The 16260-nt window shown below is 53.9% G+C and overlaps 7 protein-coding genes across 7 annotated transcripts; 4 read left to right on the forward strand and 3 right to left on the reverse strand.

Annotated features, from left to right (window-relative positions):
- Positions 1-499: 499 nt before the first annotated feature.
- Positions 500-2480, reverse strand: BO95DRAFT_407547 (ribosome-binding protein NMD3). The gene is made up of 4 exons (XM_025584074.1): positions 2356-2480; positions 2205-2303; positions 1846-2135; positions 500-1772 (listed from the first exon to the last, which is right to left on the reverse strand). The coding sequence occupies exons 1-4, from the start codon at positions 2421-2423 to the stop codon at positions 652-654; spliced, it is 1578 nt and encodes a 525-aa protein (XP_025445453.1). The 5' UTR covers positions 2424-2480; the 3' UTR covers positions 500-651.
- A 2216-nt stretch (positions 2481-4696) lies between these two features.
- BO95DRAFT_383137 (thermophilic desulfurizing enzyme family protein) lies at positions 4697-6344 on the forward strand (the record flags this gene model as incomplete). The annotated part of the gene is made up of 3 exons (XM_025583409.1): positions 4697-4992; positions 5054-5527; positions 5583-6344. The coding sequence occupies 3 exons, from the start codon at positions 4697-4699 to the stop codon at positions 6094-6096; spliced, it is 1284 nt and encodes a 427-aa protein (XP_025445454.1). The 3' UTR covers positions 6097-6344.
- A 58-nt stretch (positions 6345-6402) lies between these two features.
- On the forward strand, positions 6403-7387 carry BO95DRAFT_460786 (short chain dehydrogenase reductase; the record flags this gene model as incomplete). The annotated part of the gene is made up of 5 exons (XM_025588771.1): positions 6403-6407; positions 6456-6743; positions 6804-6911; positions 6967-7123; positions 7199-7387. The coding sequence occupies 5 exons, from the start codon at positions 6403-6405 to the stop codon at positions 7385-7387; spliced, it is 747 nt and encodes a 248-aa protein (XP_025445455.1).
- Positions 7388-8981: 1594 nt separating this feature from the next.
- Positions 8982-10115, reverse strand: BO95DRAFT_489449 (zinc-dependent alcohol dehydrogenase family protein). Its single transcript, XM_025590568.1, has one exon. It carries the CDS (start codon positions 10088-10090, stop codon positions 9002-9004), a length of 1089 nt encoding a protein of 362 aa, XP_025445456.1. The 5' UTR covers positions 10091-10115; the 3' UTR covers positions 8982-9001.
- Positions 10116-10489: 374 nt separating this feature from the next.
- On the reverse strand, positions 10490-11910 carry BO95DRAFT_429145 (alcohol dehydrogenase; the record flags this gene model as incomplete). Its single annotated transcript, XM_025584880.1, has 6 exons — positions 10490-10719; positions 10791-10846; positions 10966-11335; positions 11392-11594; positions 11659-11693; positions 11767-11910. 6 exons carry the CDS (start codon positions 11908-11910, stop codon positions 10490-10492), a joined length of 1038 nt encoding a protein of 345 aa, XP_025445457.1.
- A 1160-nt stretch (positions 11911-13070) lies between these two features.
- Positions 13071-14352, forward strand: BO95DRAFT_489453 (carbon-nitrogen hydrolase family protein; the record flags this gene model as incomplete). The annotated part of the gene is made up of 3 exons (XM_025590569.1): positions 13071-13366; positions 13427-13878; positions 13988-14352. Exons 1-3 carry the CDS (start codon positions 13149-13151, stop codon positions 14350-14352), a joined length of 1035 nt encoding a protein of 344 aa, XP_025445458.1. The 5' UTR covers positions 13071-13148.
- Positions 14353-15123: 771 nt separating this feature from the next.
- BO95DRAFT_460790 (BTB/POZ domain-containing protein) lies at positions 15124-15841 on the forward strand (the record flags this gene model as incomplete). Its single annotated transcript, XM_025588772.1, has 2 exons — positions 15124-15167; positions 15217-15841. The coding sequence occupies 2 exons, from the start codon at positions 15124-15126 to the stop codon at positions 15839-15841; spliced, it is 669 nt and encodes a 222-aa protein (XP_025445459.1).
- Positions 15842-16260: the final 419 nt, after the last annotated feature.

Genomic DNA, 16260 nt, shown 5'->3' on the forward strand with positions numbered 1-16260 from the left:
TGGATCGATGCATTGCCTTATCGTGACTTTTGCCTGCTTTCTGACATCACGGTATTCGAAGCATACGGAGTGAATACCATGTCCGGCTCTTTATGCGAATGAGCAGAGAGCATGATGGACCTTCAGCGAGACTGGCCGTGGTCTCGTTTGTTGACTATGGTTGACGACATGTCGGAAGATTCCACCGACTTCTCGAAGGCAAGGCAACGAATTAGACAAGCCACATGAGGGATTTATTGACCGGGCCAAGCATCAAATTGGAGATGAGTTGGATATCATCGCCGCGGTAAGATAGCCCGATCGGCGATAAGCTGCGGTGGGGCCATTTGGCCATGGCTATTTTCGGCAAGTTTGGCTTGTTTGTTTGAATTGGTTGGTCCCTTCCCGGTCCCCACCAAGCCAGCTGCAACATTGCGATGGGTCAATCTGACCAGAAAGCGAGAGGATTAGCAAAACTACGCAAGACCTGTCATTGTGAACATCTATATTCGTGGCCAAGATGAAAGGGTGAAATGCATGGATGCTATGAAACCTGGATTTAAAGAAAAACAACAAGGGGGTAATAAAACTTTTCTTTATCGACATGAACCCCTCAGAAAAGTAGAATATAAACACCAGCCGTGATCATCAGGGATATTACTCGCAGAAAGCTCAATCATCATCCATATTCAGCTCATCAAAGTCGTCAAGCAGCTCGTCCATGTTGATCTGCGGCGTCTCATCCTCGCTCTCGTTGTCCTCTTCCTCATCCATAGCATCGGCCGGTTGGGGCTGCTTCCGGACCTTGTACAGATCCAGGGTCTGGCGGAGCTCCTCGTCCTCTTCGACATCGCGCAAGAACATCTCAAAGTCCTCCTCCAGGCGGTTGGCTTCCTGCTCCTTCTTGCGGCTCTGCTGGCCAGCGCTGGCGAGGGCCTCCTCCTCGTACTCGCGGGCCATGCGCTTGAGGCGCCAGTTGCGGCTCTTGGGCTTCTTCTTGCGGGCGTAGAACTTCTTGACGAGCACGACGTCCGGGATCGTCGATCCGTACTGGTGGCTCTGCTCGATCGCGTCGAAGTTGTCGTCGTTGAAGATGGTGCCGCTCAGGTGGTAGCCGAGAACGGAGTCACCGGGGTGCAGGATACCGCCAAGGTGTGTGCGGCAGAAGTAGGTGGTGTTGTTGGAGCCAAGGTCCGAGGCGCGGGCCACAGTGGCCTCGGCAAGGTGGAAACGGCCATTCGACTGGCCGGTAAGCTCGATATCCAGAATGATGAACTCCTTCAACTGGGTGACGTCGGCGAGGTTCTTGAACGGCGACCGCCAGTACACGCCGGTTTGAACGTCGGCCGTTTGCAGAGTAGTCGGATCCAAGAAATTCACATTGTTTCCGACGCGGTGACAGAGGGTGAGGGGGGCGATGTTTCCAAGTTGGCGGGCAAGCTTGAGCGGCAATGCGACGAGATCGTCTTTGCAGATGGGGATCAACTCAATCGAGAAGGTATGCTTGTAGGACTTGGTGCTGGTGTGAACATCCATGGAAATGAGCTCCTGGGACTTCTGCATCTTGCACGGTACCACAGAGGCAAGGAAGTCGACCATCTTCTCGGCGTGGTTCCGCTGCGCAAAGTAGAAATCGATACCATCTTTGGCCTCCTTGATATTGACCGTATCCTTGTGAGCGTCGTTCTTCAGGATCAACTGCTCCAGGTGAAGGAAGGTACGCTTGTGAGGGACCTTCTGTCGGACCTGGACTGCAGCTCGCCACGTGTTGGGCGTGAAACTCTTCTGGCAATCTGCAGTGATGTTAGCGAGCCTGATTGACGCAAGCCTGAGTCGAACTGGAGCGAAAGTGGTTGCAAGACATACCAGGACACTGCTGGCCGGCCACCACGTATTCCACCTCAAATGACTGTTGGATAATCGTGCCCTGGAAGGCCTCCTGCTGAATTGTGATGTTGACCTTGATGCGCTTCGAATGGGGTTCGGTCCAGATAAAGTTGGCGTCGATGATGCGGACTTTCGACAAGCCACGAAGGCGACGCAGACAGAGGGCGAGGAGTTCCTTGGACTCGAGGGTCGCAACCACCCACTGGTTGGGGGGCTGGAGCCACCGCTCGCAGTCTTTGCAGCAGAGGAGGGTCGATTCGCGCTGGATGCTAGATTTCGGAGTAAATCAGCATGAGTTCCGTCTGCGAACCCGATACCAAAGTAAAATCCGAACTTACCCTTGGGTGACGTCGACGTTCAGTTTCAGACAGTCCTGGCACATAGCACCAGCAGAAGTGGTTCCATCGATGGGGGCACCGCAGTTGCAGCACAGAATCCTAGGAAATATGAGCGAAATTCCGGCCAAACCAGGCTGGCGGTAAGACTCACGTCGCAGCGACCGGGGGCTGGTCCTGCAGCCCCAACATGGGAACTGGCGCATCCAAATCCATCGACATCTTGACCTCCGGACGCAAACCGCAAATGCACCAAAATGAAGAGTTGGAGTGTTGGAGATTGGGAGTTGACGCAGGATCGGACTCGGTATTTTTTTTTGCCCCGCCACTGGCCAGTCAGCAGCTGACTCAGCCGTATGTCCTGTTTGCACTTATCGATAACCGCCCTGCCAGTTCGGGTATAGCGCGGGTGTGTATCATTATGCCAGTATGAAGTTCACTACCACAACAACCACAACGCATCTACATCAATAATTGTGTAATCCAGGTATGTACGCTGTCCTGCTGCCCATGTTCTTGGGGTGATGCTGAGTGTATCAGTCATCATACACACAGCCATGTCAGACCACAACAAACAGCCTGTGGATGAAGTATATAATCCAAGCTCTACCCAGTGCCAAGCATCGACCGTGCTCTCCCAGTGGGGGGCGAAGTTCTAGAAATCACCATTCCCCCGCAAGAATTTGGGGCTAGAATTACAAGGAAGACTTCACACACGTGGGTGTATGCATGATAGCACGCCCCGTCAGCATAGCACATTGCATGGCAATGTCCTCGCACAATGGGGGCCAGCGCTCAGCCCACCTCTGTGCCCGTTGAAGGGATATAAATGCGTCCTACAGCGACCCTCGCCGGCCACTCGATTTCCTTCTGCTTGTTCTCTCAGAATGGGCTTCAACATCTGTTCATGACCCTCGTTATCCGACCGTGAATGAGTAGGCGTCGTCGCAGTCACACCGGCCTCTGGCTCTAGGACTGTGTATCGTGCTATGCATTCTAGATGTTGCCGCTGCCAGTCGGATGAATACACAATATTCATTTTCCAAGAGTCTTGTCGGAGAGGACTATGCGCTTGTTGTTGCTCCGGTCGGTTTATACCCGAGACCCATGGTTAGTTCCTTGATGCTGATACCGCTGCTAGGCGGGCTAGACAATTGCCAATCTTGTGTCCATTTCCAGCCTAATCGGCACGCATTATGCAATGGGTCTTCATTCTCATGTGTCTAAGATCTCACCCAGCTTCTATATCCTAGCCTATACGTAGTCCGCATATTTGGTAAGTCGACCCGCTGATCGAATGTACTGAAATGTTACTTCCGCAGTAGACTTACTGCAGGTATTTCACAGTGTACATGGCTGGTCATATCCAGGTCCGCGATGCTGGCCACGAAAGTAGCCATGCTGCTTTACTATTGACGGCTTTCGCTCACGAGCAAGTTGGTCTCCGAACTGTCTTATGGGGCAATATAGCATACGCCGTTCTCGAGGCCACTAAGTCGATGACCGCTTCAATACTGTCGTGCATCCGTGGCAGCCACTTCTGCAACGGTATTCATCCGACTCTAAGTCATTGGATGCTGCAGGGTCAAAGATACGCTACGCTGTCGCCGTCGCCTGCACGGTTGTGCTCGAAATGTCCTCTTATTTGAGCTCCGACCTCTCCTACGCAGGTGCTCCCTCTTTCTTATCGCCAACGTGCGATTTAATCCCGCGATTGTCCGTACTTCAGCCCCATCTCCGCGTGTCTCCGTCTTTCCTGGCGCGCCGCTTCGTCGAGCAATCTTGCTGCCAAGTGCGCTAGAAATATTGACTCGATAGAGCCGGCGACCGGTAAGACTTTGATAGCGCGCAAGCATAAGGCTGAGCTGTCGGGCTTGATGGGAAGTATGGAGCAGCTATGATGTGAAAACATGTTGCGGGATGGCCCAGGCACGCCGCAAGATGGATGTGGAAGTGGCATTCGGAATCTGGATCTTTTCTGGTCCCAGTGCATTTGTTTCAATATATCCCCTTTCGCATCAGAAACCAAAATTAAATTCATCTCATGAGCTTCGGACTCCATGACCAGTGTGGAGGGAGGCATCTCGGCCGAGAACCTCGGACCCACCGGGCCCTGAATTGCGGCCCGTCACGCAATCGCAGTCTCCGATCGCACGGTTCTTTGCAACAAGTAGCATGTGGGGTCTTGCGAATCCCCCACACTCCTATCGCCAGAGCACTGCAGGCAGTTTTGGGTGTATCCCAAACTTGGGGCCAATTACGACATCATTTCCGGGATTGACGAATCGCTCAACTCCCGGCAATCACCTTGGGATCGACATGTGCGGATCACCAATTGTCTTTGCTACGCCATACTCATGCCATATGAGCAATCCGTGAAGATGTGTATAAATGCTCTCTGCTGTGTCCTCGAGTGACTATACATCCAAGACTGGTGACTTGTAGATTACAAGCAGGAGCACTACCACCGCATTCACACACCGTGAACATCCACCATGGCGCAAGCGCGCGTTCCAGCGACGGATCCCACTATCTACAGCGCCTATCAAGACCAGTGGTCCTCACTTCCTACCACAGCAGAAGGCTGGATCAGCAGAGCACGGGAGGTGGCCGGAGTACTCTCTCGGGATGCCGCACAAAGGGACCAGGAGAACAAATCGCCCCGAGCCGAGGTGGCTCTGCTGAAGCATTCCGGACTGCTGAAGCTACTGGGTCCTAAGAAGTACGGAGGAGGTGAGCAGTCGTGGGAAGTAGGGTACAAAGCCATCCGAGAAGTGGCCAAGGCAGATGGGTGAGCTTCCCACATCGCACTTCCTGCATACCTTCTTTCACCGCAGCTCACATTTCCCCAGTTCCATCGGCATGCTGCTCGGCTACCATCTCCTCTGGTCCACCACCGCCAATGTAGTCGGCACCCCCGACCAAATCGAGCGCACGCACGAGCTGATCATCACCAACAACTACTTTGTCGGTGGAGCGGTTAATCCGCGCGACAGCGACCTCAAGATCACCTCTGACGGGGAGCACATCGTCTTCAACGGCGCCAAATTCTTCAACACGGGGGGTGTGGTCTCCGATCTCACCGTGCTCGAAGGCGTCCTCGAGGGCACAGACCAACACATCTTCGCCCTCGTGGAGACCCGACAGCCCGGGATCCAATTCGCGCACAACTGGCAAAACATCGGTCTGCGTCTGACCGAGTCCGGAGGCGTGAAGATCGAGAACGTCCGCGCCCCGTGGACCGACGCGCTGGGCTGGGACGCCTCCACCAAGCAACCACGGCAAGATGTGCTCGGCGTCCCCTTCGCCAGCTTGCTGCTACCCACGTAAGACCCCCCTACCTTACCAGTATTGTCCATGAGCAAGGCTAACCTCCCATAGAATCCAACTAGTCTTCAGCAACTTCTATCTGGGCATCGCCCTAGGCGCCCTGGACTTCGCCGCCAAATACACCACCGCCCACACGCGCGCCTGGCCCTTCGGCGGCGACAACAAGACCTCTGCCACCGACGAGTTCTATATTCTAGAGCGGTACGGGAACTTCTTCGCGCATCTGCGTGCCACGGAAGCGCTGGCCGATCGCGCGGGTGAGCAGCTCGCTGGGTTGTATGCGCACTACGGCGCGGACCGGCCGGCGCTGGCGGCGGAGGAACGCGGCGAGGTGGCCGAGTGGATCGCCAGCGTAAAGGTCGTCACCACGGACGTGGGGCTGCGGGTCACCAATGGCATCTTCGAGGTAACGGGGGCGAGGGCCACCTCACTGAAGGTCGGGCTCGATCGGTTCTGGCGGGATATTCGGACACACACACTGCATGATCCCGTCGCGTATAAGAATCGGGAGCTGGGGCGGTATATCTTGTTGGGGGAGCTGCCGGCGCCGACGTGGTATACTTAGTTGGGTGTGTGGTGGTATTTTAGAAGATGCTGGACTACTTATGCGTGATAACTTGCATTTAACTTCGGAACCTTTTGTACAGTCGAGCTTGGGTATCGCATCTGACTGCGTGTAATCTCAACTAGGTCCGCCCGGGTGCGTCCAAGACTTGCAGCTACTGCAACTTATCATTAGGATCGTGCCAGCCGGCGCTAGGGCTCATCCAGACATACTGTACATAGACTAGGGAGCAATTTGACGACTCATAGACTATGGGAAGTATTGTGAGTCGTGTGGCCTAGTGTAATGTGATTACATTAGAATCAAATGAGGTCAACTTGAAGCTCACATAGGAGTACATGCTGCCTGATTTACAACAGACAGCCCAAGTATGGCTTCGGTCTTGCGCTCGTGCACGAACTCTCCTCCCGCCCAGCAACAGAGATTAGCAAAATCTATGCTACCGCACGAGGAGACTCAACGCCCTTGAGCGAGCTTGCCACTGCCTCAGCAGGACGAGTCCCCGTGGTCCAACTCGACGTTACAGACGAGTTATCCATCCGGAACGCTGCAGCCGAGGTCGAGAAGCAGCTTAGCGGCAAGGGACTGGATATCTTGATCAACAATGCCGGAGTCTGCCAGGACGTCGGCGATGGGGTGAAATTAATGTAGGTTTTTGTATATCTTAGTCCTCTAACCTCAGTATGTACTCACACCACCCACTCAAGGGATCATCTTGCAGAGAGCTTCACCATCAACGTCCCCGGTGTCCACTACACCACACAGGCCGTGCTACCACTCCTGCAACGCGGTTCCCTCAAGAAGGTGGCGAACCTGTAACACATCACTACTCATCCCCCGGAACCGTATCTTCTTTCTAAAATACTGCAGCATAACCTCCCTTGCCTCCATTACCCTAGCTCGCGCGTCGCGCGACGTCCCCGCCCCAGCGTACAAGATCTCCAAGTTCGCCCTGCACGCGCTCACCGTGCAGTATGCCCTGGACCATGAGAAGGACGACTTCGCCTTTGTGGCCATTGCCCCTGGTGTACGTGCTCCCGCTCCCCCCCCCACATCTAGATCTGTATCCATCTCCACTAATACAAGATACTACTGTGTCTAGTGGATGAAAACCGATCTCGGCAGCGGAGACATCGCCGACCTGACGCCCGAGCAAGGGGCCAAGGCATCGTTGGAGATTCTGTTCCGACCAAATGGAGAGATCAACGGGCAATTTCTCAAGGTATTGGTCCCCGGGTGGGAGAATGCCACGGGTCGGAATGTTTACGATGGGACGATGGTACCTTGGTAGTGAGAAGGTGTCTTGTAACCAAAGATGAAAGCTTTCTGAATGTTGGCCAGAGAAGAGCTGGGAACTGGTGAGGGTTAGTGTTCTCTTGGGAAAACAGAGAATTGGATCAGGGGTGCCCAGTGATATGTGAAGTGCCGTGCAGGGGGCTTATTCCGGCCACCTGTCGCGGCCACGGTCACCAGGACCCAGGGCGCTAACTTGCCGAGCGTACCGTGTACATATCAGAAGGCTTCAGCAAAAATGAAATTGCTTGACTTATGCAGGTGCAGTCAGAGTGTGGTGGCCCGTCGATTGGTAGTTCGATCTGGTTCAAGCTGCGACACTCAGCTTTGCGATAAAGCTTTGACGGCCGGACCTTGGAGACTTTCGATCTACGCCACTATGCAGTAGTGGGACAGACTCTTGCTCCCGAGAAGAAGCGGGATGGGAAAGCCAAAGTATAAGTATAAAAGCGACAGTCGTAACGCCCATAAGACATAAGCACTAAGCAAGCTATGGGCGGGAGACCGATAGTCCGGCCTCTGCCGGTTGGCTCTTCTTTGCATTTGATTGGAAGATCTTATCTACTTCTGCTTGATTTGAACTTAGACTACGCGTCAGGGCTGCGGCTGTTGTACTTGATCAGTCTAGAATGCTATTCACCTAGACTAGAGAAAGTAACACCGCCCAGTAGTGTCCTATCAAAAGGTAGGGCTTTTACTCTCGCGGTGTTCGACCTTGTCCAGTAGTAGGGTTAATCCCCCGTGCGCAGATGACAGCATATATATTTTATTGTGCGATTAGATTCTTTCATCGCATTCGGACCCTTCTTAACACAGGGTGCAGACAGCACAATATCCTAGTACTGACGACGACCAGATACAACTCAATCGGGGAAACCGGTAAGTCAAGTCGTGAAGTAAAGGTAAAAATGAGGGAGCAAGAACACCTGGCTCAACTAGGTAAGAGAGGATGCCACAGGGCGATGACGCACACGTTACCACTAATCCTTCAGGCCTCGTGCTGTCCTTGACGCGACCCCAGACTGTTCGGCAGTGGCTTATGTCGTGGACTAGGGGTTGGAAGTAGGATGCCCATGCGTCGGTGTCGGGCTGCGATAATGAGGCGAGTTGGAACCGGGTCCAAGTTGCCAACTCTGAGTTTTGTTGGGATCATGGGAGATGGAGCGGTTTGGTTTGTTATGGCAGAGGTGGCTAAAGGTCATGGCGGAGGATGGGGTGGTTTTAGGGCTTGATGGAGACGGGATGTTCTGCTAAGCTGGTGCTGGGAGAATGCTGGGCTTGCTTTTATATGCTGGGGCTACGGCACGTGACTATGCATGGTCTCGGAGGCAGTGACGTTGTTCAATGACGAACTGCATCCAACGAGCATTGAATAGTATTATTAACAACTAAGAGGGCTCAGGAGCAGATCTCTGAGACATGTCATACCGTCTATGCTCCATTGTGTGCTCATACCTATCAGCGCGGATACTGCCCAACAGCAACCTTCGCAGCGGCCAACTCAAGCAGCTCTGCATGTGGATCTAGCTCTGGCTCAGGATCATGTGCTGTGTACATTGCGTCTCCAGGATCGAGTAAGACCCCGTGGTCCAGGGATAAGACTATGCCTCAACTACTCCTCCACCTGATCAGCCAGCACCACCTTCCCAAACATCCGCCGATTCCAGACATGCGCATACGCCTCCCTCAACTCGCCGAACCCAAAGACCCGCTCATCCACGACAGGCCGGAGATCGAGCGCCTCGATGGCGCGGTTCATCTCCTCGAATTGGATGCGGTTGCCGACCTCGATCCCGCGCACCACACACGCCCGCAGCAGCGGCTCCAGGAACGAGGGCCTTCCATTCCCATCCTGGCCCCCGAGAAACCCTATGACATCAATCTCGCCGCCGCGGGCGACGCACCGGAATGACTGCGCGATGGTCTGCGGGCCGCCGACCTCGATAACTCGCTGACAACCCAGTCCCTCACGCGTCAACCGCCGCGCACTCTCGCCCCACTCCGGATCCTCGCGGTAGTTGAGGACATGCTGCACGCCCATCTCCCTCAGCCGACACGCCTTGTCATCCGAGGAAGTGGTGGCGATAACAGTCGCGCCGGCAGCGAGGGCGAAGCGGACGGCAAACAGCGCGACGCCGCCCGTGCCCTGCGTGAGGACTGCATCCCCTGCCTTGAGCGGGGTGAGGCCGTGCAGGGCGTTCCAGGCGGTCAGCGCCGAGCAAGGGAGGGTGGCGGCCTCGGCGTAGGTGAGGTTGGCGGGCATGCGGATTAGGGCTTGAGCGGGGAGGACGGCGTGGCGCCGGAAGATTCCCAGGTCTTGCTGCATCTGATCGAGGGTTGGGGCCGCTCCGTGCAGGAACTTGGGGTAGTAGACCACCACGACGCGGTCGTGGCGCTGCAGCTCCTGCACGTGCGAGCCTACTTCGATCACCTCCCCAGCCCCGTCTGTCCCGGGGACCTTGGTCTCTCCGTCTTCTGGGTATGACCAGGGAAAGGTGCCGTTTGCGATCGAGATGTCCGGGTAGTTGATCGCCCAGGCGTGCAGGCGTACTAGGACGTCTGTGGGCCCTATGGCTGGTAACGGCAGGGAGTCATTCCATACCAGCGCCTCGCTGCCATCGCCGCCGCGGCTGGTGCCGTGCAGCTCCCAGCCGCTGGTGACGGTCGGTAGTTCTGTGGATGATGACGATGATGATGACATGCTTTGGACCTGATGTTGCACGGAAAATTGGAACCTCTTCTGCCTACGGTGTGGAAAGAGGCGGTGGAGAGGCTTGAAATATAACTTGGAATCGGGAGTTGGAGTCTCCAACACAGCCCTGATATCCTATGACCTCATGAACACTTGAACACATCAACGCCATTGATTTCCACGAGCGCTTACAGATTGGAAATCCTAGACACACCCCAGTTTTGCTTCGCAATACCCACGCAATATTCAGATCATGGATATCATAATTCAATTCTTGGCTCAACCTCCTAGGTAACATTGCAACTCCGGCCCGTAGCATCACAAAGCCCCGACCCCAAAATCACAGACCGAAGGCAACAAACGAGCAGGAACCAAGAGAGAAAGAATATGATGATAATAGCAAGCCATCTACAAAGCAAAATTAATCACCGGACGAAAGCGAATGGTGCGGTTGTTCATCGCGTTAAAGGCTTTGTCAATATCACGAAGCGCAAACTCCTGCGTCTGACACTCCACGCCCAGATGGCTGGCAAAGTCCAGCGCCTCGCGGGTCTCCGGCGCAAACCCGGAGGACCAAGTGCGAACGTTTTTGCCAACGACTATCAGCTCGGTGAAGTCCAACGTTACGCCATTTACCGCTATATGGAGTAGAAGAGGACTGAATCAGCATCGCATCATTTCAACCCTAACAATGGACGGATACACTCACGCGCGATTAGGAGGATCGAACCTCCGGGGGCAAGGGCAGCGGTCATTTTCTTGACCCTACAAAAGAATAAAGTCCAATTAGCCTTTGGCACAGTCCAGAACCCGTTCGATACATATTCATGCTCTGACAGGGAAGAACAGCGCCTTGAGCAGAGTAGCGGAGAAAGGGAACTCACATCTCCGGATCATTGCAAAACATCATAACCAACGAAGCCCCCTCTCCATCCTGCTTCAGCGCCTGCACAGGATCTTCCGACCCCGTGTGAACGAATTGGTGCGCCCCTAGCGCCAACGCAGCGTCGCGTTTGTCCTTCGTCCCGGAAACGGCGACAGTGCGATAGCCCATCTTGCGTGCGAATTGGATGGCCAGATGGCCCAGGCCGCCGATGCCACAAATGGCCACCGTGTCGCCCTGCGGAATGTGGAATTTGCGGATACCATTGAACGCCGTGATGCCGGCGCAGAGGAGCGGCGCTGTTTTGACTGGGTCCATGTCCGTGGGCACGCGGATGGCCGCGTCGGCGCGGAGCGTGCAGTACTCGGAGACTTGAGAGCATATATTAGTATTCACACAAAGACTAGGAAGGAGCGGTAGCATGTACATCCTCCATCGCGCGTGACACCGTTGACTTCTAGATTCGAGCAGATCTGGGGGGTGCCCCGGGCACAAGCCTTGCAATGACCGTCGTTGCCCCCATGCCAGGCGCCGCCAGCTCGATCCCCGATCTTCCAGTCTTTCACGTTGAGTCCGAGGGCGACGACCTCGCCGATGACCTCGTGGCCGGCGATGATAGGGTACTTGGTGCTAATGACGAAAGTTAGGGTTGGTCTTGTGTGGCAGGTTACCGAGGGGGGAAGAGGTACAGTACATGAAGTCAAACTCGCCGTTTTGGGTTGCCACGTCCTAGCGGTCCACATAGTCAAGACCCTTTTTGCTCATAACTTGAAGGCTTCGGGTAGGGTATAGAATCACGTACACTGTGGCAGACACCACACGCCAGAGATTTGATCAGAATCTCGCCCTCGGCCGGTAGCTTGACGGGCACGTCCCGCAGGGACCACGGGGCGTGCGTGCCGTCCAGGACGACAGCCTTGCAGGTTTCAGGGACGACAGGAGCCATGGAGTTCACGAGCTATTGTTATCGCGAAGGAACAAATGATGTTTGCGTAAGGGGGAGTGAAAGCTCGCTTTCTGGAGAGGTAAGTAGAGCTAAGATGGAGAAATCTGAGTCGCTTGACTTGACGCTGGTGTGCTATGATTTATTTTGAATTTTGGATAGAGGGGATATATATAGGTCTATAGATATATGTCTTGCAGACATAGGGGACTATAGACAACTAAGCTGACAATATCACGATGCCGTCACAGCTCATATGCATTCCCGCATGCGGGCCGCAGGATACCGCACATCAGCCCTTACTGCATGACATCAATCCCACCATTTCCCAGGGAGTGAATGATATCATGAATACTCTTCAGCTGAGTAGCTAGGTATCCTTCTTCCCAGGCTGTTGCGGCTGGTTGCCGGTCTTGATTCCATGGTTAGGGCACAGGCAGGCTACTGATGCCAAGACGCAGAAGCCATGTTTTGTTGGCTCTTTCGCGTTACCGACTACTGATGATATCGCCATTTCAACTGGATGATGCTCATGGGATAGTACCTCTTCTCAATCTCGCGCCAAGCGCGCCTTGGTCGGAGTACGGAGCAGTGTCGCAATTGACCTCATAGCCTCCAAACGTCCTCCGCTGCGCTCAACGAATTCTAGCCAAAGACTGTAGTATACCCTTACCGGGAGATCATGGATGGTAATCATAGAGCCACGGTTCTTACCAAGCCGATGAATGAATTTGCATCTCCTCCCTCCCTCCCTTCATACCAGTCACACCTAAAGTCTGTTAGCACCACACGGAGAAGCTTTCTTGACCATACAAATGATATTACGGGAGAAAAAGGCTCTTGAGCGTCCGTGGGGTAAATCAAATGAATAGCCCCACAAAAAAACGACGCCGTGTCCCTCATTGCGCCCCCCCAGTCGGGAACCCCAGCTCTAAAACCAGAGATTGAGGGAAAAGCATGAATAATTCAATATTGTCAGAATCACCTTTTGGTCACAGATAACACGCACTATAACCCACCTTCTGAGATAAGCGCGCTTGTTATTCTGTGTGATATAGGAAAGGATATCGAAGTCAGATTGGAGACTCCAACTCTCTTTTCGAAGCGCCAAGGCCTGACTTCATCCTAGATCGAAGGACCATGTTTATATCAAGTCCGTGCGACCACCTGTTTGCAGATGTCCAGCATCCTCCAGACAAGCAGAGATCCAAAGCAACAGACATCAGCTCCCCACTGTTCCAATGGCATCCCCCTCGCAAGCCCCTTCCTCCCCGCCAGCCACCAAACCCGGCTCTCCGCACACGGTACGCGTCGCCGCCGTGCAAGCCGAAGGCTGCTACTTCGACCTCCCCGCGGCCGTCCAAAAGACATGCGACCTGATAATCGAGGCAGCCAACAAGGGATGTGCTTTGATCGCGTTTCCGGAGGTTTGGATTCCTCAGTACCCGGGTTGGATCTGGTAAAAAGCATCCACTCATCTCATTTCAAACCCGACCTAAATCTAACCCCCAAAACACAGGCAACGTCCCATCGACTTCGAAATGGTGACCGAGTACATGAAGCACAGCCTGCGCCGCGACTCCCCGGAGATGCGCAGCATCCAGGACTGCGCCGCGGCGCACCACATCGCCGTGTGCCTGGGGTACTCGGAGAACGACAACGACTCGCTGTACCTGTCGCAGACGCTGATCGGCCGCGACGGAGCCATCCGCATGCACCGCCGGAAGGTCAAGCCCACGCACGTCGAGCGCACCATCTACGGCGAGGGCAGCGGCGCGTCGCTGATGAATGTCGTCGAGGAGGCTGGCGTGGGTCGCATCGGGGCGTTGTCGTGCTGGGAGCACTCGCAGCCCTTGCTGCGGTACCACACCTACTCGCAGGGCGAGCAGATCCATGTCGCGGCGTGGCCGCCCATGAATCACTATGATTCGTTTCCGGCGGGGAGTGCGCTGTGGTCGCAGTGTCGTGAAGGTTAGTCCACCCCCGTCTTTGTGTTGTAGTTGAGGGAGGATACGTTGATGTCTGTTGGGTGCAAGTGAAAAGGGAGGAAGAAAATGGCTAACCGTGACGGGAATGATAGGCGCCCACAATCTCTCCACCACTCACGCTATCGAAGGCAACTGCTTCGTGGTCTTGGCCTCCTCGTTCTACACCCAGGCCGGCATCGAGCGGATGAAGCTCGGCGACGGCAAGCTGTACCATATCGGCGGCGGCGGCTGCGCCTGCATCATTGGGCCCGATGGGCGTAAGTTGACGCAGGATTTGGGCGAGGAGGAAGAAGGGCTCGTCATCGCAGACATTGATCTCGACGAAATAAAGAAGGTCAAGGCTATGCTGGATGTCCACGGACATTACAGTCGGCCGGACTTGCTGTGGTTGGGGGTCGACAACCGGGAAAAAAAGCAGGTTCGGGCTGAAGTTGAGGTGCAGGGGACGTATATTTGATAGCTTGGTGGTTGTCTTGTTAGCTAATGGGCATGATGTAAGAGCCGAAGAAAGCTAGGGTGAGTCACGATGAGAGCTATCATAGACTTCTTCCATGTTTCAATGACTTTTGTTGGTAGCTTTCCAAGTAATGCACATGTAGGTGAAAAGGTGAATATGCCGATAGGGCAATGTTCAAGTCAATCCCCTTTTTCAAGAAGCCCGAGGTTTTTTTCGATGCAAAGAAGAAACTTGCCAGCTGTACAAAAACAGATTCCTTTTCATTTGCCAATTTCTATTATTCCGGAAATAGCCCCGACAGGACTAAAATGAGACGTGGTTCGAACAGAAAAAGTGGACAGCAAATGACCAGACAGCATTTAAATGTAACGCAGAGTAGAAGCGTTCCTATCAAGTCTCCTTGGTATGTGCAGGCTCGAAAGCATTGTCACCAGAGCATTCAGTCTCTTCTAGACCAGACCAGAGGCGTTCTGTGGCTCTGCCCCTTAACTCACTTGACTACAAGAATGACAATGCGCAAGAGAGCCACTTTGACGTACCTGAACCGTCACATGCAGCCAGCCACGGTCGACCCCCCTTCCTGGTGCGGGGTAAAAATCTTCAATCCCCTGTTGCAGTCAATACCGAGAATGAGGATGAAATGACATGCATGGCTGGGATTGGGGATGGCTGTTATCTGTTGGTCTTTGTGCCATCCAAAGATCGAGTCACATCACATCCTGACTCAAGTCCGCAAAAGGCGAAAAGACCATATGACCAAGCTCAGAGACGATGGCTTCAAAGTCTGTTCGAGCCCCCAGAGACTCTGTCAACAAGTGAGTGCTAAGAATATAGTTGCTTCATTGAATGCTAATCCAGACCCAGATTTCAGAGGAGGACCATTGAGATAGTGGTAGGAGATGACCAAAGGGTCTACGGCGTCTATGAAGGCTTGGTTCGTTCCTCTTCCCCGTTCTTCGACAAGGCTCTGGCAGGGGAATGGAAGGAGTCCGCACAGCGCACCGTCCAACTTCCGAACGATGAACCGAAGAAAGTTGCGCTTTACATCCACTGGCTCTACTACGGCACACTGCCGGTGTTTTGTGATGAACCGGGTGCAATCGAAAACTCCGAATACTTGGACCTGGCCAAGGCCTATACTCTGGGCGACAAGATCTTGGACACTTTGTTCCAAGACACCGTCATCGATGCGATTATCGAGAAGAGCCGTTCCGCAGCGCGAGACGGACACAGGTGGTACCCTGGCAGGGCAGTGTTGGATTATGCATACCAAAACATCGCCGAATCGGCTCAGATCCTTGAGTTATTTGTAGATATGTATGTGACGAAGGGGAATACTTCATGGCTGCAGGAATGGACAGATCCTACCCATATCCCGCAGCCTTTTCTTCTGAGTGTTGCTTCCAAGCTGTTGGACCGACGTGCTGTTTCTAAGGAGCCCCTTGAAGCCTTGATTTATCACATCCATGGCAGAAACCATGATAAGTAACTTTACATACTTCCAAATTGCACTCAGGACTAGGTCACCGCCAATTAGGTATACATGCATATCTTCAAACGACTGTCTCGCCTGCAAAGGCGCTACGCACGGATCCTGCAATTCAAGACCTGTATCCTACATTCGCTGCACGTAGGCATGCGCGGTGTGCTAATGCACGATGATATAAAAAGCTGCCAACCAAGAACCACCAAGAATCAAGAAATCGTTTTATACTGGCCGGCCCTGAGTGCCCCGGGTCGCTTGCATATTTACGCCTCTCTGGGTGAGCTCTTTCCCACGTGAACCATGACCTTGGTAATGCTAGTAAGGCCCTACATTAGCTCCCCAGGATTATATTGCATTTTCAATAGACGCTCTACTGTGGTTTGTTCATATTCGTGAGAAACGCGGACATCTTCTGTCTCTAT

Source organism: Aspergillus brunneoviolaceus (assembly GCF_003184695.1).
Source record: "Aspergillus brunneoviolaceus CBS 621.78 unplaced genomic scaffold BO95scaffold_12, whole genome shotgun sequence".
Classification (NCBI taxonomy): domain Eukaryota; kingdom Fungi; phylum Ascomycota; class Eurotiomycetes; order Eurotiales; family Aspergillaceae; genus Aspergillus; species Aspergillus brunneoviolaceus.

Excerpts from the sequence above, each read along its gene's own strand:
- BO95DRAFT_407547 (XM_025584074.1), bottom strand. The coding sequence starts at position 2,423 with ATGTCGATGGATTTGGATGCGCCAGTTCCCATGTTGGGGCTGCAGGAC. Across the intron at positions 2,136-2,204 it reads AACGTCGACGTCACCCAAGG|CATCCAGCGCGAATCGACCC; the intron begins GTAAGTTCGGAT and ends TCCGAAATCTAG. Across the intron at positions 1,773-1,845 it reads GGCCGGCCAGCAGTGTCCTG|ATTGCCAGAAGAGTTTCACG; the intron begins GTATGTCTTGCA and ends ACATCACTGCAG.
- BO95DRAFT_489449 (XM_025590568.1), bottom strand. The coding sequence starts at position 10,090 with ATGTCATCATCATCGTCATCATCCACAGAACTACCGACCGTCACCAGC.